The 21,777-nt window shown below is 38.0% G+C and overlaps 1 protein-coding gene across 12 annotated transcripts in view; it reads left to right on the top strand.

The window, feature by feature from the left end:
* BBX (BBX high mobility group box domain containing) overlaps positions 1-21,777 on the top strand; it is a 254,842-nt gene that overhangs the window by 182,845 nt on the left and 50,220 nt on the right. For all 12 annotated transcript variants that reach the window (XM_072965768.1, XM_072965763.1, XM_072965729.1 and 9 more), the window contains 3 exons: positions 10,382-10,462; positions 13,511-13,585; positions 20,581-20,661. In XM_072965768.1, coding sequence (XP_072821869.1) covers positions 10,382-10,462; positions 13,511-13,585; positions 20,581-20,661 — 237 coding nt within the window. The remainder of the gene's footprint in view (positions 1-10,381; positions 10,463-13,510; positions 13,586-20,580; positions 20,662-21,777) is intronic.

Here is a 21,777-nt window from a genome sequence, read left to right as displayed (position 1 = left end):
AGAAAACCTTCTGGAAAGGATTCACCTCCTAGATGCCATTGAGAATGTGCCATTGATCTCATGGGAAGACAGCAAAACATCAGCATTAATGAGATAGTAAGAAGTTGATTCCAACCCTTATGAATGTCAGTGAAAACTTCCACGGAGGAAGTAACTACAGATGTGGTAAAAATAGTAAGAGAACTTGAGTTAGAAGTGGAGCCAGAAGATGGGACCGAATTTCTTCAATCCTGTGATAAAACTTTAATGGATGAGGAGTTACTTCTTGAGGAACAAAGAAAGTGGTTTCTTGAGATGGAATCTACTCCTGGTGAAGATGCTGTCAAGATTGTTGGAATGACAAGAGAGGATTTAGAATACGACATAAATGTAGTTGATAAAGCAGCGGCAGGATTTGAGAGAGCTGACTCCAGTTTTGAAAGGAGATCTGCTGTGGGTAAAGTGCTATCAAACAACATTACAAGCTACAGAGAAATCCTTCCTGAAAGGCAGAGTCAATCAATGCAGCAAACTTCATTGCTGTCTCATTTTAAGAAATTGCCAAAGCCTCCCCGACCTTTAGCAACCACCACCCTGATCAGTCAGGAGCCATCAACATCAAGGCAAGACGCTCACCCTCCACCAGCAGAAAGATTATGACTCACTGAAAGCTCAGATAATGGTTAGCATTTTTTAGCAACAAGGCATTTTTAAGTTAAGGCCAGTACAGAGGTTTTTTTTAGGCATAATGTTATTGCACACTTAATAGGCTACAGTATAGTGTAATCGTAACTTTTATATGCTCTGGGAAACCAGAATAATTTGTGCGACTTGCTTTATTGTGCGTTATTGATATTTGCTTTATTGTGGTGGTCTGGAACTGAACTCACAATATTGCCAAAGCATGCCTGTATTGAGCAAGACAGCCATAGGGGAGTGACCCCAGGCTCAAGGTGGCAGACTAAGCTTGTCTTTACTGAGATCTGGTGAAATGTAAGCACAGAAATCTCATTAGGAGATAGCCCCATAATAGTGAAGGAAATGGAAAGGAGTGTTTACAATGAATATGAGATTTTAGCAAACTTACTTAAATCAGAAAGAAAAGGAGACTTTTTGATCAATAAAATATGAAATAAGCTTAAGTAGGCTAGCCAGGGGGCTGCAGAGAGCCATCTGTTCAACAGTGTCCCGCAGGTTAAGTGAACATATACACTTCTTTTTTACTTAAAAGGAACAGGAAAGAAAAAGAAGAAATAAAACTAATAATGTTCACATCAAACTCTGGGAAGAGCTAAAGAGAAGGCAGTTACATTAAGAGTTAAGCCTTTATGTTTCCTATCAGTAGGTTATTATCTAAAGATAAAAATGCAATAAATATAGTATAAGTATTTGATCTAGAATTTGTAGAAGTAATCTCTAAGCCTATTGTGTTGTATTTTTAGCTTTAATAAAAATGTAAAGCTAAATTAAATTTTAAAAATAAAGGCAGGAAGTGATAAAATTCAGAGATGAAAGGGGAGATTATTCAACACATAATATATAGAATAGCTTGGGGAAATATTGGAAAGGGCAACATTTCAATATTGGTCCTAAGTGGGCACCAGAAAGTCATCTTGGCTAGAACAGAAGGGATGGTTTGGGGAATAATAATAAAAAAAAATAATAAGATAAGTTAGGCAGAGTAATCATAGCTGTTGAAAAGGTTTGAAGGTATCAGTATCTATTTAGTTGAACAAATGAATTGAAGGCAAGCTTTCAAATGTATTAGTGTATTAGACCTGAGTCTGTGGTTTTGGAATGCCTAGTTTCTTTTGTTGGAATGAAGAGATACGACAGTAAAATTATGATCAAGCTATGTTTTTCTTTGCCTTCCATCCTATCAAATGGAGCTAATAATAACACCCACTTGCCTTTAACTCCCAAGACATCTGTGAAGATTAATTAAACAAAACCTGTAAGGCATTTTTAACTAACTCTCCTGAAAAGCATTCTTGTATGTATCTAGTATTATTACCATAATTTATTCTAGGCATTTTGTACTTAACTTGAAAGCTTAAATTACATCAGGCTATTACTCCTACAGGCTGTAGTATGTTTTACCAGCAGCGTACTTACATGTGCACACATGCATGCACACACACACACACAGAGTTCCTGTCCATTGAAAATTTGTAGGAAATTATATTTGTAATTTACTTTATTGATAGATGCTCAAGAAAGAGACAACTTTTTAACACCCAAGAGAAATCAATATAGGAAGTATGATTTGAGCAGAGTAGCAGAGTTAGCATCAAAGTTAGTAGAGAAGATGCTAGCAGGTGATGGCCTGCCTCCAGTAAGGGACTGTAAAGGTCATGTGTAAGGATTGAGCATAGTAGGAACTGTGTGCCCTCTTCACACATTCAGTCATACGGCATGTATTTACTGAATGTTTTCTGTGTGCCAGGCACATCAGGGAACAAACTGGCACAAGTTTCCAACCTCATGGAGCTGAACATGTTTTAAGATTCGGGTTTTTACAGATAGCAACCCTTCACATGATACTCTTGGCTTCAAAGGAAGTCACAGTGATTTTCATTTGTTAATTACCATCTGCCCATTTAAAAACAAAATCGGTCATGTAGTCAGATTTCTAAAAGCCTGAAATTTAAAAATAATAAATATGCTTTGTTTTATGTTTATAATATCGATCTCTCACCGCCTCTTAAAAGCCCTCCATGACTTCTTGAGCCAACTTTGATTCCTTCTCTTCCTAATGTCACCCTAATGTCTTCCTTACTGTTAGTACTATACATTATAGCACTTGATTGTCTTTAGTTCTTTACCTTAACTCCATAATAAAAGTTTTCTTTGTAAGTTTTTCTCATTGTATGCTATGTGTAAGTCTTGACTCATGGAGGAGACTAAGCAACTTGAGATTGGGAGCTGGGCTCCATTCTGGGCTCATTCTTAAGTGCATTATGTAAGAGGAACTCTTGGTCCCCCTAATAACCTTATGAGTTAAGTCTTATTTCCCTCATAAGTAAATATTAAACCATCAGATGAGGAAATGGAGGCAGAGAAGGGATAAACCACCTGTTCAAGACTGTGTAGCTAGGAAGTGACAGAACTGGAAAATGAACCCAAGGGGACTAGCTCAGTCCTTGTGTAGCCCGCAGGGGCTTTTGTGATTCAGACCCTGCCCACTTAACCCAACTGTGGGCCGCTTCTCGGGTGGCGTCCTGTGCTGCACACTTAGGCAGGCATGTCATGAGTACTTCCTGGGGACCAGGCACTCTGCTGAGCACTTAACACTGATAGTCTCATTTCACCCTTCCACAAGCCTTAGGAGGTTGGTTTGTTATCATTATCCCCCTTTCATAAATGAGGAAACTAGGCTAAAGAGGTTAAATAGCCTCTCTAATTAGGTCATAGAGCAAGAAAGTCGTTACCCTGGGATTAAAGCCCATGTATTTTCCATTAAGTAGTGAACTAGGAGAAATCTGAGGTGGAGAAAAGGTGGTAATTTGTGGAATGACTGTCCATATTTTAAACACTTTGAGTTTTACGTTTAAAACAAGTACAGATTTAGATACAACTGAAAGTTTTCACCTTTCATATAATTTCTGACACCAGTGAAGTGGGGAAAATAATTTTACTACCTGTTGGTACATACGAACTAGTTTGACATGCGCTTATATTTGACTATTTGAGGATGTTTAAATCCCCTGAATTCCAGTCCTCCCCAGACCCCCTAAATCTTAACCTTTCTCATCAAAGCTTTTAAGCCCCTTCTTATAGTTTTATAGCTTCGGCACTAAATTTTAAATTTACATTAAACGGGCTCTTTGAGCTTTCTCTCTTTTGGGTAGAGACCTCTCCTTTTTACGTCTCAGCTCACTGCCCACTTTGGCTAGAACTGCCTATCCAGCCCAGCCTCTTCTCATCAAAGCTTTTAAGCCCCTTCTTATAGTTTTATAGCTTCGGCACTAAATTTTAAATTTACATTAAATGGGCTCTTTGAGCTTTCTCTCTTTTGGGTAGAGACCTCTCCTTTTTACGTCTCAGCTCACTGCCCACTTTGGCTAGAACTGCCTATCCAGCCCAGCCTCTTCCATCTCTCAGCAGTGGGTCTCAAAGCCCAAAGAACTGGGTCCTTCTACCCAGCCTGATTGACAAGCATCTATCCCTGATGAATTCTCAGCCCTCATCACTCAAGCTGGTGATGAATGCAGATGAGCTCCTCAGTCTCCCAGAGATGATGGCAAGGGGTGGTGGGGAAGGCGGGCAGCAAGTGATCAGGGATAGAAAGGGGAGGGCGGAGAACAAGAGAATAAATTAGAAGGTGGCACTTTTGCTGCTGTGTTGTTGTTGAGATATTTATGTACACAGTTGCATTCTGTCCTCACAGTGCCCTATGAAGAAGGGTAAGATTTGGGGGGTCTGGGGAGGACTGGAATTCAGGGGATTTAAACATCCTCAAGTAGTCAAATATAAGCGCATGTCAAACTAGTTCATATGTTCCAACAAGTAGTAAAATTATTTTCCCCACTTCACTGGTGTCAGAAATTATATGAAAGGTGAAAACTTTCAGTTCTATCTAAATCTGTATTTGTTTTAAATGTAAAACTCCAAGTGTTTAAAATATGGACAGTCATTCAGCTTGTTTCAACTTGTTACTTGTTTCATCAAATGAGGAAACTGAGGCAGGAAGATGCTATAGTTTGTCTCACCTGCTATAATATAGCAGTTTGTAGAAGTGGCCTGGAGTGTGTCCTGGACCCCCATCCTAGTGCTCTGCCACGTGGCTTAGAGTGGTAGGAAGCTTGACTGACTCCCGGTGTGAAATCTAGACTCTGGCAGCCCTGGTGCCCTGAGAAGAATCAGGGAATAAACTCTTCCTTTCAGCCAGATGACTTGACTTATATTCTGATTTTGAGAGCGCTCAACTCTGTGCAATGCTGTTTGGTTGTGCTCCCCAGGGTAGCCCAGTTCTCTTCCCAGCTGTAGCCAGTCCTGATGTCTGCCAGCCGAGTGCACTGGTTTAGTCCTCAGGTGCTCCTTAACCTCATTTAGGTTTAATTAAGAGTGGCTTCGTTTTAGTCCTTAAATAGGTTTTGAAGGACTAACTTGGATGTAATATACTTACATTGAATTCACCTGTGTTTAAGCTGAACATTTCAAAGCTTCATTTAACGTCTCATATTAAATGCAAATTGAATGATCACTCAGGTCCTCTGTTATAGGTTACCTGGCAAAAGCTGCCAATGGTAGGAAAGCTTGGGCCAGGCTGAACGAGGGTGAGAATCAGATCTCTGGGCCTTGGAGTCGCACATGATCTTTATACTTGAACTCTGAAGCAGAATCCTCTACTCCCAACCCCTCTCCTCCCATGGAAGACAACTTTCACCAGTGCCTAAACATTCTTCCTTCTCAGACTCGTTCTTTCAATGAAAGACTCTAACCTACCTTAGAGACACTGGCACTGACTGACCCCTCTCCCTCAGCCCTGACATCCTTCCAGGCAACTACTGAGGCCTGCAAATGCCATTTGTGATATACTGGGGCCCCACATCTCAACTGGTTTATTTCCTTAACTTTCTAACTGGTCTTCTGCCTCCAGTCACTCCCCAGCCAAGATCATCCTGCGTGCCACTGACCGAATTATCTGACTGCACTTCCCTTGTCATGGTGCTTCTCTGACTGAAAACCTTGGCTGGCTCCCCATTGCCTTCAGCCTAATTTTCAAACTTCTTAACATAGAATTCAAATTTCTCTCAGTCTAATTCATCTCCCACTACACTCCCAGGCATCTTGATCTTCAGCCACAGTGGGCAGTCACTGCTTCTCACATACAGGGCACTTCCTCCATACTTTCCTTCCTGCCCTTGCCACATCATTTCCACAATTCTGGTGGTCCTTCTAGGTTTGTCTCAGATGTTACTTATCTTACTTCTTCCATCTGCCCCTAGAAAGAATGAAGGCTGCTTCTCAGTCCTCCTGTAGACCTTGTAATGTTCCACCAAGATACACGTATGTCCTTAATGTGTAACTGTCCCCTGTGCTTGAATTGCAAGTAGCTTAAGGGCCAGACACATCCCCTTAGTCTCATTTTATTCCCCAGCAGATAATGCACACAAGTGGGATGTAAGCTTCTGGAAAGACAGCAGCAATCTTTCTGGCTGGCACATAATAGGGTTTATTGAATATTTGTTGAAGGAGTGAGTAATCAATAAATGTTTGAATTAGTAAGGGCAGAAATGTGAAGTTTGGTACAACCAGTGCACTTCATCCCTTTTGTTGACTGTGTATTCATCACAATCAACTCTGTGGCTGTGGCCTTGTATCTTGTGAAGTAGGAACGGGCTCTTAATAAAACTTAGCTTTCCAAATGTATCCAACTGACTTGATCTTGTTTTATATCAAGGGGCTGGATCACATCACATTTTTGTCTTTAGTTTTCATGATGTGAATTTTGCCTGTGGGGGGAAAAATACTACTTCATCATAATTCTTAATTATACTAGTCACCCCCCTTCCTTGGATATTGAGAATGACAGCTAAATCAAAGGGAAGATTGCATTTAAGGGAAGCTGAATACATATGTGGTTAACAAAACTGCTTTTAAAATCCTTTTCACAGTTTTCTTTATTGGGTATATAGCAACACCTAGTGGCTTTTGGGATTATTTCAGAGACTGTTTCTAGAAACAGCTTCTTGGGTTTTTTCCTTGCTTCATTGAATCTCTGCTTATTTGGCATTTTTTTCCTTTCCTCTTGATTATGAACAGATATCTTTGACTCTTTGTACTTTGTTATATTTAGAAAGTAAGTTGGCTCTAGCAGATAAATGGATGTTGAAGAATTGATGTTTCTCCTGAAAAAGCATGCCCTACCTAATAAGTAATTTAGAACACTGTAAGTACAAACAGCAAGGTGATTTCACAAGGTGTCAATGTCTAGGACCCCCTAATAATGTTACTTCAATAGGAGCCTTTTGTGGGAAATAACCTCTTCCTCCCATGTGGCTATAATCCCAGATTACCAGACGTCTCCGTGCATCAGCCTATGCACAAATATACACACTTGCACTGGATGCCTCATTTATCCAACACTCAGGAATGAATTCTACCTCAGTACATTTTCCATGTCATTGAACCATTTTTACATTTTGAGATTGTAGATGGAAATATGGCTAGCGTGTATCACACGCATTTCTTTTTTTAATAATTATCCTTATCTTGACAACTTACAGTTATCATTATAAATACTAATTACTACATTCAGGAGAAACTTTAGGACTATTTAAATTTTTTTTTAGCTTTTGAGATAATCCACTTTACTATATAACTGGGATTTAAAAATTTTTTGTGCAGTTTTGGAAGATTACTTTACATTTACAGTTATTAAAAAAATACTGACTATTTTCCCCATGGTGTATGATACATCCTTAAACCTATCTTATACCCAATACTTGGCATATTTGTTTTAAATAGACTACAGTGCTTTATAAAACATTTGCGTCTACAGTTTTTCTGTCTTCTCCTTCTGTGTCTCCTTGCTGCTGGCATTGTTTTTTGTTTTTTTGTTTTTGCAACCCTCTTCCTTTTTCTTATCCCACTCTTGGGCCCTTCTGATTTGCTGCTTCTATTCTTCTGTGGACTTAGAGAGTCCAGCAAGCGCATAGCTTAGTAGAAAGCCAGTTCTCCTGGCTCCTAATTCGGTGCTATTTCCATTATTGTACACGGAAGATAGAGGCTAAATCCGGAGTGCTTTAAAGGACGTAACTAGATTTTGAAAGAAGACATTGTCCACTACAGTAAAATGCAGTCTCGGTGGTTCTGTCATTGCCGATTTAACCATTGGACAGCCTTTGTTGTTTGATTCCTGGCCAGGTTATTGAAATTCCTCATATTCACAAAAACAGAGAACTAAGTCAGTCAACAGATACTCATTGCACATCTGCCCTGCATCAGGTGCATGGGAGCACAAACACACGTGTGTAACTTCTTTGATTGCATAGTACAGTTGACATAACATGTAGGAATGCCGATGTTTTGATAATTACTTACATTTGAATTCTCCATACAAGTAGAAAGTTTTGTTTAAGACCATCCATCATAATAATTTGCAGAGGGTCTCATTTAACTTCAAACCTTTATGACTGGATGTGTAAATATGGCCAAATGATCTATAATGGCACTTAAAAGAAAGTTAATTTTTCTTCTTATGGTTAGTATGAACTCTAATTAAGCCATAGAGTAACTAATCTCACAAATGGCAACTTTCTCATGCATCATGAGATCTGAAATAAAAATAATATGTATTATGTAGTGTAGCTACCCTAAATGATAATATGTTTAAATATCTCCATAGATCTCTGTCACATGTACAACCTACATTATTAAAGTTTTATAAAGACACTTCATAATTTTCATTCAGTCCTTGGCTTGATTTTAAGTCAAATTTTGATTATTTACCAAAATATCTAGGGGCTAAACACAGGATTTTTTTATAAACCAAAGCAATATTGTTTTTTTCATTGTTTAGAAATTACAATATAAAGATATAGTTTGTTTAGTTATTCCTTCCAATAAAAATTTTTTCTGTGGTTATTAATTTTAGGATTTCCTGCCCTTTTCCAGTGCATTTTATGTCTCCTTGGCTTCAAATTCTTAGGGAGCAAATAAAAACTACTGGGCTTTTTGGCATACAACTTGTTAAATAGTCGAGTGACAGTAAGGGAGTCAGACTTTGGCAACCAAACCACAGGTGGCAAATTAATTAAAGCTTCTACACCTTTTCCATGGTGCTTATCACTGAAAGAAGGTGGCCATTACTCTTTCAAATCCAAAGGTGACAATTAAAATTTTAAATGCTTACTCCTGCCCAATGGCCTGTGACGCTGTTAGGGAAACACATCTTCTGATGTCTAATGTCTAATGAAGAGGTTTAATAAGAAACTCTGCTTTTAGGAGCATAACCTGGGTGATTGTCAACTCTTCCCGTAGATTCAGTCACCTAATATAATCACATACAGCTATTAAAAGTACAGTGGAAAAGGCTTAATAACACAGGAAAATCAATGTATTGTTTAAAAAGAACATTTTTGTAACTGTAGTACAACACCTCATTTCTGTTGAAAGAATGATCTACATAACTGGAAGAATATACATGGAATTTAATTAATGGTGCTTCCCTTTGGAAGATAACACTAGATGATTTTTCTTCTGTATTTTTTTTTCAGATTTTCAGTAGTGAACTTATTATTTATTGTCAGAAACATGTTATTTAAAAGTATTTCTAACTTTCATTTTTCCTCTAAAGTGAAAGAACTTTTCCCCTAAGACTCTCTAACCTTGTCATTCAGGAAGACAAGGAGGGGACACACTGGTTTGGTGTTTAGACACATCAACTTTGATTCAGTTAATTCAACAAACACTTGAGTATCTACATTGTGCTCAGGCAATGTTGAGGATTCCACATTAAACAGAGTCCCTGGGGTAAGAGGGACCATAAACACACGTTTATGTGCTGTGGTGGTCAGTGCTAGGTGCCATGAAGATAAAGAGTAAGAAGCTTATTGAGTGTTGGGGAAGGGAGGTGTCATTTACTAAGTTTGGTCCTAAGTTACTTCATGTGTGAAAAGATTAGATCAGAGGAATACTGCAGTCCTTTCCTTCTAACATTCTATGACTCCTGAATTACAGTTGGCCACCATAGAAGTGATTATTTCACCCAAATGCAGAAATGGGTCAATTTTAACATTAAGATAAAGAGGAAATGTGTATCTTGAGAAGAACAAGGAATTTAAAAATATCGGTGTTTCTGTAATGATTGTTAATAATGAAAATTGCAAATGAAGATTGTAGGGTACTAAATGTTTACCCAACATAGTAAATAATATACAAGAACACATTATAAAGGAAATTTCTCTTAGGAAAAGAGTACTAAAATTTCTAAGATTGGGGCTTATGTATAAATACATGAAAACCTTGGAAAACAAAAATTTGACATTAGTTATGTTTTCCCAAAAGGTGTGTAATTCTCTGAGCTCATTTTGTGTTTTTACATAGTCAGGTGGGAACACAGCACATGGAAGAAGTAGATATTCTCTGGACTTGGCTGCAGAAAGCCAAGAGATCAAATGGGCATCATTGTAGAAATTTCTCTTTGTTTAACAGTAATTTTTCTGAAATCCTGTCTACCTCCTGCTATACATGGCATTATTTAGCTGTTGAATGAGTAGATAACACTTTTTAAAACTTTGAAGAATATAATTACTTTTTTGTCACAGTATTGCCTCAAATTTGGGAACTCAAAACCATCCCTTCCTCAAATGGAAATGGTTTAGGTGTCATTTGTCTACTATTGTTGTCCAGAAGCTATTCCTGTGGTGCCTCACACCATCTTTCTTTGTTTCAGATGTCCTCTGGCACTTGCAGGCCTGATGTTTCAGAATCTTCTGAATTACGTCAGAAGTCACCATTATTTCAGTTTGCTGAGGTAATATGTTATAGTTTATACTTAATGAGGAAATTGTAAAGTGAGCTTAAATTTGGGCTGATAACAGTAACTGAAAGCAATGAAGAGCTCTACGTACTTAGCTCAAGTAACCATAAATGGGAAAATAGAACCAAATTTTGGGAAAGGTAATTTTGAAACTCTTAAGAGTTTCTTAATTAAGGAATAAGTATATGTTTATAAAGCTTGTTATTAACTTGTTCTAAATACGATGCCACTTAAACCTCATCACTAATTTTTATTCCTGGATGAGAAAGTTAAGAATATAATTGAATTATTGTTAGAACTTTGTCATTTATCAGGTGTTAAATCAGAAGACAGAACCGATACATGGTTATGGGCTGTGTGTTCCTTTTCATTTATTTTAAGTACGCTTTTCTTTTAATTGAAACTTTAGCATGCAGTTGGCAGTTTTCAAAGCCTTTGTCTTGTGTCAAACCTGTTTGGCTGAATATGTCTCTGACATAGTCAGAGATGATGTAGAAGAGCCACGTTATCCTTGATATCAAGTCTAAAGGTGAAGACTGCTTCCCAGAATGTCTGCATTTACTCTAGAACTCAATATGGAGCTATCATTGGTTAATTTTTTCTAAACTTTAAACCACATGGTCTTCCCTTGATCATTTGAATTCTATTTCACTAGACCTTCTCTCACACCGTCGTCCTTCCTAATGTTTGCCCCATGTGTTACCGTTTTGTACAAGGAGAGCATATTTTTAGTTTCAGATTTTTTTCTCCTCTCTAGTGTCCCTTCCTGGTGGTTCTCAGCATTTCATTGGCAGAATCATTTTTCATATTGGCATATTAGGTCATTCCTTTTATGACATTGTTCATAATATGCCTAAGTGCACTGCTGATATCACCAGAATGTTATAATATATATTTGCTCACATAATACTCCTTATCTGTCACATTCCTTTCTGCTCTCTAAGGTGTGCCGTGAATTCCAATTGTTTTGCACATTGTTTCCCCAAGAATTGAATGTAATAGAGAATTTATTCTGCACTCCCTTTACAACAATAGTTACAGACATATTAAGTAATGTTGGTCCCAACTTTGAAAGCAGAGATATTGAATCAGTGATCCCTGAGCCCCTAAAGATCTAGTGAAGTCTCTCGAATTTCACATGAAATTTTGGCTATATTGACATGTGCATTTTTGTGGGCACTACAGCAAACTGAAGATTCCAAAGAGATCCCTGACCCTAATCTAATATTTCTTCAGGAACTTCTTATTCATGTCAATATCTCCTTTATTCCGGTATTAATTTGTAGCAACATCCCTTTGTTTAGAAACTTGTGAAATGCTTTTTTCAGAAGTCAAGATGATTTATACCACTGGTTCTATTTTGTTCACTGTCTGATTTAATCCTTAAAGAAATATATTGTAAGTCAGGCATTTCCTCTTGCACAAACCATTTGTTTTCTTTAACTTTTATGGAGGGTTGGTAGGAGTGAAAAGTCATGTTTAAAGTAGGACCTACAGTTTATAAATCCCAGGATTTCAGGAACATCCTTGTGGATTCATATCCGCACTCTGTCACAACTTGGATGTGGTGGTCTTTTGAAATGATAGGTTTCATTGTTTGACCAAGAAGAGTTCCACAATTTTGCCCTCAAATGTCTTCAAAATCATTGATTAGATCTTAGCCATTTAAGATAATATGTGAATATCTAGTTTGTTAAATAGGATCTGAGAGATCTTTTTTCTTTTCACTGGTATTTTTTCTAAAAATGCTTATTTGTCTAATTCAGAAGATACACAGTGAAATTAAAATTTCCCTAATGCCTTCAGCAGTGAATAGAGTCAATAATTCCATCAGTCTCTGTTAATTCTTTCTTATCCCTAAAAATCGTTTTGATACTGTATCACCAACTGGCTCCATCGTTTAACCAACTTACTTTAATTAAGATGAAAAAGTGAATCCTGTGATTGAAGAGTTATGATCAAGGTGCATGTAGTGCTTGATAAGTACCCTTTAATGGAGTTGATGAGCACCGTTAATTGAGGAAAAATACCTTTATGGGACTCGGAATGGGCTGCATTTATACTGCCCATGTTTTCTGCTCTTTTTACACATTTTCATCCTATTTTGTAGCTGGATAGAAGATTTGTTCACTTTAAAACCAAAACTAATAACTGACCTTGCTCGCAAAACATCCTCGGAAAGTATTTCCATGTGGCCCTCAGAGCAAACTTGCAATGAGGCTGCCATAATCATCAAACAGAAACAAAGTTCTCTTGATTAAACCAAGGCTGAAATAGAAGACTCCTCTGTCCACTGTCAGACACCTAAGGGGCTCTGTGTGTGTGTGTGTGTGTGTGTGTGTGTGTGTGTTGGAGGGAGGGTGTATGGTGTTATAAAGGAAAGAAAAGTTGTTCATACTCAGCAAACAATTTACTGAGTTCTGATGCCATGCCAGGCAGTGTATTCTATGGTTTATTTTCTTCTCACCATAGTCCTCTAAAATGGGGATTATTATCATCATCACCATCATCATCACCATCAATTTCCAGTTGGGAAAAGTAAGCCTCAAAGAGATGAGCTGAGCTGCCCAAGGTCATGCAGCTAGTGAGTAGCAGAACTAAGATTCAATCCCAGATACCCTGACCCACTTCGTTTGCTTCTTTAACACTGTTTCACAGCTTCCTCTAAGCAGAGAACAGCTGGTGGGCAGTGATGGAGGGAACAGCAAGATGGACTTTACTTCCAGCTTCCAGCATTTACTAATATTTTAAAAAAATTCACTGAAATAGGGAAATTTATCTCCATGGGACTCCGCAACTGATATCCTTACCAGAGACGTGGCATATGAGCCAAACTCAGTCTTTTTGTTCTTTCCACATCTGTTTTTAGAAACATGGCCTTTGTCTTCGTTTATCATTGATGCTGTACTTCTAAAAGGGATTGAGGGCGATGACTCATGTTTTAATCTTTATCAGTGTCTACTGGGGAAATATATAGCAGAATCTGTTAGTCCATTATGGTAAAATGTCCTTGTGCATTAGAAATGACTTGTTTCCTTTCAGATATCTTCAAGTACGTCCCACCCCGAGGCTCCTTCAAAACAGTGTCAAGCATCAGCCTTGTTTCAGTTTGCAGAGGTATGGCCTTCTCTTTTTAAACTACACGTTGAGTTCAGAAAACTTACGGAGCTCTGGAAATAGCGGAATGGGGTTTTATAACGTAAAGTGAACTTGAGGCATGCCTCTTGCCATTACGAATATAATACATATGGCAGACTGCTTATTGTTTTCTCCTGCCTTTGCTGTGATCATAGATCAGCTCTAGTAGTGAAATTAGATGCTGGAGTGGATGAGTAACTTTCACAGTGACTGCACTGGTGAATACGACGTGTTAGGTCATCAATGCTGAGCTTTTGATGTGGTGTAGCTTCAGCTGTATTGGCCAGTATTTTTATTAGTGTTTAATCCCAGACTTAGGTTGGGTCAGCTCTTGCAGGATCTCTCATTTCTTCAGTTTGTCAGCCAGAGAGAGCACACAGTAGAGAGCATCTTCTTGGTGTGATGAGAAGGCAAATCTGATATGCTTGATTTTACCACAGAAGCCCTGACCTCAACCATATGCTCATTTCTAAGGGGCACTATCTGACAAATGACAAAATGTATCCTGTTTGTGAAAATAAGATGCCATCTGCTTTAGGTCTTTCCTCATTTTCCTTTTTATTAATTTCAACCAAAAATGCATATCATAAATTAAGCATTTTTTATAGGCTTGAGAGAAAATGACAAGCAGGGCTGTTTTACTTAATATTGATGCATTGAATCACTTTGATTCGTTTGCATAAAGAATGCTGCATAAATGAAATGTAAAGTGATATCCTTTTGCCAGGAGAAAACCCAGCATCTCGCTTTGAAAATAAGAAAAAATTACTTTTAGCTCTTACATTAAAAAAGAAAAACATGCTGCTTCCTCTTGGCGCACCTGTGTCAGCCACCCTGACTTGATCCCACCAGTTGGCCTGCAAATCTTTAGGCTTCTCTGCCACAGTATTTGCTTTAGTTGAGGGCTATTCTATAAAACTGGTAACCAAAACATCATAATGGTATCATTTCACGAAGAACAATTTGCTTGATGAATCTGAATAAATTAAGATTTTATCATAATTTTTCATTATGATAAACAAGCTGCTGTTTTCACTATCTGGGGAATAGTTTTAATATTTCCTTGCTTTCCTCCAGTCATTGACATCCATTTACTTGATACTAACAATTTTTTCAAAGGTAAAAAAGAATTTTGGCATGGTGACTAAATTTACTTTTAATGTTGTTACCTGAGCCAAACCTAGTCAACTTTTTAGAGAGATTCCCTTCAAAACAGAATTTATTTGCCATATATTCTGTTTGATTGAATTCTACGCTCTGTAGCAGGAATATTAGAAAGGTAGTGACTCTTCTTTGACACACCTGATATTTACATACGTGTTATTTACCAAGTTTTCAACTTAATTAAAAATGTTTGTATGGGATATCTTAGCTGGTGCATTTCTGACAATTACTGCCACTCAGAGTGTAGTTGTTATTTAAGTGATAACATTATCAGATTTATTAGGAGGCCCTGAAGCTGTGGGCAGCATGAAGGACCAGTTTGATGGTGTAATAGCCACTGTCCTTCTGATTCTGGAAAATGAGATTTTGTGCCTCCCTTAAATTAATTTGTCCTTGCTGCTCAGCACAGTCACTCCTTAAAGCATGAGAAAGTTTTCTAAGAAGAAGCTCTTCTTACTTGGGAGTTGTGCAGGGAGTTGTTTCCAGATGTCACTGTTCTACTCAGTGGCACTTAGTCTTCTGGGGGTTTTTGGTTTTTGACCATGGGACATATATAAGATTTGAGGAAGCTTTAAAAAAATTAATGTGAAAACTTATTAGGGGTTGTTTCAAGGCATCATAACAGAGTAAGGCATACATGATGGAAAACCCAAAATAAAATGTTTTGCCCTAGAATCAAATGCAGTTCCCCCTCTAAACTCAGTATATGTTTTTCCTAGTTATGTTTTGCATAGGTTGATAATATAAGCCCTTTCAATTCCTAAACAAGTTAAATTATTACATACTTGGTTGTTTACTTAGACATGTTATATGTGATGATACAGGAGAAGTAGAGTAGATGGTTCTCTAAGGATATATAATCTGTAGTCACTTACCTGAGCTGACCCAAGAGAGCCCTAAGTTTCAGTCTCTCTCATCTGACCATACTGTCAGCCCAGTACTGGGCTGGTTTATTCAAACCTACACAATAGCTAGCTAGATGGACTAATAAAATTATATAGTAAAATCTGCTATGAGCATATATATTGTAGTAGAAATAGAATAGCCTGTAATTACTGTGATCATATCCCTAAAGCTCTTATAATTACTTCATAAAGCACCCATCACCTTTGAGAAAACACTTGACTCTTGAGATTCTTGTTCTAATTAGTCTATAGCAGAAATTCTCAAATTTTAAAATACATCAGAGTCACCTCAAAGACTTGTTCAAACACAGATCACTGAACCCCCCACCCCTGGAGTTTCTTATCTACTAAATCTGGAGTGGGACTTGAGAATTTGCATTTCCAACAAGTTTCCTATTAGGAAACTGCAGTTTGAGATCACTGCTCTGTAGTGTGTAATTTTTACCACAAGTTATTAAATCAGCAGTGTTAAAGCACTTCCTAGAATCTCTGAGACCACACAGGGAAAGGGTTAAATGATGATGGGTTGGGCAGATAATAGAGATTTACTAAATGGGCCACTTTGTACCCCATCCCTTTTCAGAGGAATTCTCAGTCCTATTATGTACACTTAGAGAAAAGTGAGTGTTTATATAATTTAGGAAACAGTTTACTCTTTAAGAATGTTTAGCCTTGTAATATTTTAAGATCAGGCATGTAAAATTCTCAGAGACTGTTTGTGTTCATTTCATTTATGAGTGTTCATAACTCTAGGAAGAGATTCGCTATTGATCACTTATCATGTGATACAGTTATCCTAGAAACACACTGTTTGAAAAACAGTAAGCCCTGGGCATTATTTTAAGTTGAAAATATATATTTTTTTCTTTTACATCAAGTCCTAGGTCTCTGTTTTGCAGGCTGAGAAGGATATCTTTCCTCCTTAACCAAATCTGATAGTTTAAAAACCCATTGAAGTGACCTATATGGAACCCTGAAACTGAGCAAAGAACGTTTTATTTGTAGGTTCCTCATAAGTGTTCACACTTAAAGGGAGAAAGCTGTGTCTGCACTACAGGATCTAGAAAGAAGTGTAGGGTGCAGAGCCTGTTTTCCTCACAGTGCAGCCTGTCTCCTGTCTCCCATTCCGTGTAGACGCTCGTAATTCATCCAGATTCAGCTTGGCCCATCTGAAGAGCTGTCACTCTGTTTCCAGGCTCTGATCCATTACATTGGTCAAAATGAGTTTCCTATCTGCATGTTTTGTTGTTTACGGGTAGTGACACATCCGTCACTGTTCAGGTCTTGTTTACTGAAGACTAATGAGCAAATATAATGCCAGAAGGAAGCTGTTGTCTCCCATTATTTAACAAGTCTGAAGGCTGTTCCACATCTTCTCTTCTCTGCAGTGTGGCTGGCTCTTAACACCTGGAGTGTATCTTCACATTGAAAAATTACATATTTACTTTGAAGACAGGGAAGCTAATCTAGACAATTTAGACAAATAGATTGGAACATTAAAACACTCCTTCGAAGGTATTTACTTTACCAGTATAAACACAACTGTAATCTCACCAGCGTATTGTCATAATTGGATATGAGCAATAGGTGCAGATTTAAAGCATTCATTTTCATGATGGAATGCTCAGTATGTTATGGAATATTACACTCGACACAAACACCATATACTCACACTGTAGCCCATCAGTGTGAAAGTATTACCTGTTTTATTGGAAGTGTTAAGATTTCTTCTTTTAAAGTAAGGAAGACCAGTCATCTTGTATTGTTCATTTGCTCTTTGATTCATTTATTCATCAATTATTGGTCATTTCCTCCCAAGCTACAGTGTTTATGATACCCCTCATAATTGCAAAAGGCTTCCACCTAATTTGCTTTTGTTCTTTACCACCTCTTTCCCGGGTGTGCTTCCCTACCTCAGGCAGCTATCAGATTAGCAGTTTCACATCCAGAGTGATCATTGTCCTGGCACTTTTGCTGGACCTTACATCCACCCTGATGATCAGAACACAATAGTGGTGATAACAGATTTACAAACACCATCCAATTTGCAGAAAATAAAAAGCATAGCCACAAGCATATGACACAAAATGGCCCACTGGTGTCCCTACCCCGGAGTGTACCATAACACTCACTTCCCTCCCCCAGCTGACTGTCACTGAAAAACATATATGAACTCTATTGTTCTTACTTAAAAGGATGTGTATGTCTCAAGTAGAAAAGAAGATGGGGAGATGAACACAGTGGTATAACAAATTGGCCTTATACAAGCCATGATTATAATAGAAGCTGTCAGAGTAGATGAGATTACTGAGATAAAATGTGGAAAGAAAAAGAGAATGGGCCCTAAGAAAAAACCCTCAGGAAAACCACTTACGGACTCACTGTAGAAAGGAGAGCCAACAAAGGGGAACAGCGAGGAGTGGCCTGAGAGGGAGGAGGAGAACCAGGGCTCTGTAGTACCGGAGATCCGGGGAAATTTCTCTACAGGAAGGTCAGCTGTGTCCAGTGCTGCAGGGGAGTCAAGATGAGGCTTGAGCCATAGGCATCAGTGTATTTTCAGTTTCCACCCCACCCCCAAATTAAGGAGCTAAAAGACACTTTTAGAAAGTATACCTTACCACTAAGTCATCCCATGAAAATTTTATTGTTAGGTGAGTCTAGAAGTGCTGGGCTGCTGAAATACACTGACCCTCCCCAACACTGCCCTGTACCTACAAATAGGTAACAGTCCTCCCATAGGTGATGAGGAAAACCATTCTTACTAAACATTAGGTGATGGTGTTCTTTGGCAAGGCAAGAAACCGTTCTCAAGCCTCGACTCGGACAGCCGTGCATTAACTCAGATGTCAGATAATGCGTCCAGGCAGTCAGAAGTTCTTCCCTGAGCCTCTCCGTGTGTCAGGCACACATCTGGCACAGGCAGTATGAGAGTGCACGAACACTGTGTCAGGGAGCGTAAACCTGCAGCGGCACCGGCGACAGCAGAGGGAGCCAGTGGGAGAGCTAGAAGACAGTGTCGTGGGCTGTGTAGTGAAGCTGTTCTTCAGTAATTCTTGAGGGTATCATATGCTTATGTGACAGATTAAATATTCTACAAATCATTAAATTTAATCATTATTCTCTGCCGCTGCAGTTTTTAATTCTGTTCCAATTTCAATGTGTGACTAATTTTTGGAATTGTCCTAAAAGAGTTTATGTTTAGTAGTGTTAGTAATGATAAACCCTCATTACTAATCATTGTACCATTTATTGAGACCGTAATATGGGTTCAGCACAGTGCCAGACTCTCCACTAATATAACATGTAATCTCCACAGCAACAGTAAAACGGGGCAGGTATTATTGTTTCTGTTTTAAAGGTGAAGATAGTTCTTAATTATTTGCTCAAGTCCACACAGCAAAAAGTGATGAAGAGGTGTTTGTCTGATACAAAAGCCTTTTCTTTTCTGATATACAGTCTTGGTTCAACAGACTGGCATTTATGTTCAGTACTGCTTTCCCTCAAGTCACTCAGAGTCAGTGATTATATTAAGTGTGTTTGTTTCTCTTAGTCTGGTGATAAGGTTAGTAATTGAATTCACCTTGTCTAGAAAAAGTAGAAGTGGCATATATCAGAAAATTCAGCTAGAGGAAAATACTCCAAACCTCAGAAAGATTCAGCCTGTAAGTTGATCTTGTAAAGGAAAAGTAAGTGATTGGGATAAACAGGAAAGGATTCTGTTAAAAATGGTATTACCTAGGAAGAAAAATTCTTTAAAATTTTCTTAAACGATTTCCTTCTAAATGGCCCAGGTAGCTTATGAAATATTTGCCTCTGCAGAGGTCTCTTATTCAGCAGGTTAGAAGTTCTACAGAAAAATTTTCTGTAGCAGCTAGCATCCAGTCTGTCCTGGAACTGAGAACTCCATAGAATTCGCTGTGGGACTTGGGGTCACCTGTAACGATATGGTTACAAGGCAGGACTGCCTCCTAAACTGAACTGAGAGAACCCTCTGTCTTCAAGTGAGAAAAATTCAGTATCACAAAGAATATAAAAGCTTAGACTGTAGCCAGCTGCCCTAATGATGACAGAACTTCTCCAGGAGAAGAATACTTTGTAAAATTCCTCAAGAATATATGTCCTTCTCAGCTCTTTACTGAGTTAAGCTGGACATTGAAAATGAAGTTTTCTCATAAAAGTGAGAAAGCACAGTGCTATCAATGACTGGCTGCTGTTCAGCCAAATTTGCAGAAGAGTGTGCAGTCATGATGTAATGCTGCATATATGTTGAAGTGCTACGGTACAGGCCTTAACTGTGCAGCTTCCTGAGATTTGTGATCTTGACTGTCAGTCTTTGGGTGTCCTTTAGAGCATACTCTGAGAGCCAGTGCTAATGTTTTATATAAAACTCTTAGCTTCCCCAGCTTCTGTCATACTGCGTCTCACATGTGTATTAGAGTCTCAGAAGAATATTTGTTGACTGACTTGAAGCTATCTTTCCACAGTAGTTCCAAATCTATTTCTTTAAAAAATTAACTAAATGCTTTGGTAAATACAAAATGAACCTAAATCTCTTTTATATTTGGCCAGTTGATGAGTTGGTATTTATATAGAAATGGAAATGCATGCCTTGTTTTAAGGATATAGAGTTAAATTTAAAGCCTGGAATACTCAAGATAATAATAATACTCTTGTCATCAAGCAGCCACCCAAGCCACACCTGTTTTTCATTATTATTTTTGAGGTTATTTACTAAAATTGGTTTCAAAATTATAACCCCAAGCGTGACACGTTTAAAGTTATTTGGTCCTTGGGAGCAATGATGTTCTCATAAACTAAGGAAAGTTCCTGAATGCATGTGAATGGGAAGCAAAGATTCTGATATCACAGTCAATATTCTTTATGTGGATTTTTTTTTCAATACAGATTTCTTCAAACACGTCGCAGTTGGGTGGTGCTGAACCTGTAAAACGCTGTGGAAAATCTGCACTCTTTCAACTGGCAGAGGCAAGTTTCTAAGAATATGTTGAGATAAGATCTGCAGCCAGTGCAAGTTAGACAGAAGTTATGATGAGTGTTCCCTCACTGTCCCATCTCACCATGATCATAAAGTGTGCTGTATATAATTTTCAACAAGAGAGTTAACCTTTAATTTAAGGAAAACAATTTTGCTTCTAAAAGTCATTAAGCATTGAAAAAAGTTACCCAGGGAAATTGCAAAATCTTTTCCACAAGTAGTATTTTAAACCAAGATTGGTTTTTGTCTCTCTCTTATTGGTTAATAAATAAGTCCACCCTGAATACAGAAGAATAGCCTAGGTGGTTTTCCTCTTCTCTGATTCTCTTACAACATCTGGAAATCAGTACTTTTAAACCAGGTGGTTGATGTTTTAATTTGGGTTTTTTTTTTTTTTTTAGTGAAGAACTCAAGTGACATGTTCTGAAGCCTGGTTTTATAACATCTATCAGTTGTACATTTGATGTGACATGGGTATAAAATGCTACGATTCTTTTGGCAAAGCAGAAAATATGCTTTTGTAAAACCTGTGACCAACAGAGCCCTCACTTGGTGGGAATTGGAAGTGGTTGTTGCTGGGCGAGCAGGAGCCGTGGCCAAAATGTTCCCGCTCTGCCTTAAGGGAACATGTGGGGCTGAAATGTCTTTAGCACCTGGGCACTAGAGTAGCAGTTTTCTCTTTCGGTAAGACAAATTAAGAGGTATGAAATGGGTGACCAGAAATCTCTGTATTAAATTTTTTTTTTCTCTGTTTTTTTCTGGCTTCCTTCTAGTGAGTTCCTTCTGAGTTTGTTTTGTGTGTGTGTGTGTGTGTGAGATATGGTGCTTTTATAAATTCTTTTGAGTAGATTGAACTTAATGGCATGACTTGTCATTTTCTAAATTTTATGGTAGCTTGTATCATAAAAATTTAGGAGTTTTAAATATCTTTAAATTAAGCTTTTAAAGTCTAGCCAGATCCAAATTAGAAATATAAAAATACAGAGGCCTAGTACAGTAAAGAAGTACGTGGACAGTGGGACAACTAATTCATTGTCTGATATGAAGCTTACATGCTTCTTGTGTGAGACAAATTCAGACTCAAAGGGCTACAAATCACTAGAAAA

Source organism: Vicugna pacos, chromosome 1 (assembly GCF_048564905.1).
Source record: "Vicugna pacos chromosome 1, VicPac4, whole genome shotgun sequence".
NCBI classification, from domain to species: domain Eukaryota; kingdom Metazoa; phylum Chordata; class Mammalia; order Artiodactyla; family Camelidae; genus Vicugna; species Vicugna pacos.
This window is presented reverse-complemented; position numbering and strand designations above follow the sequence as displayed.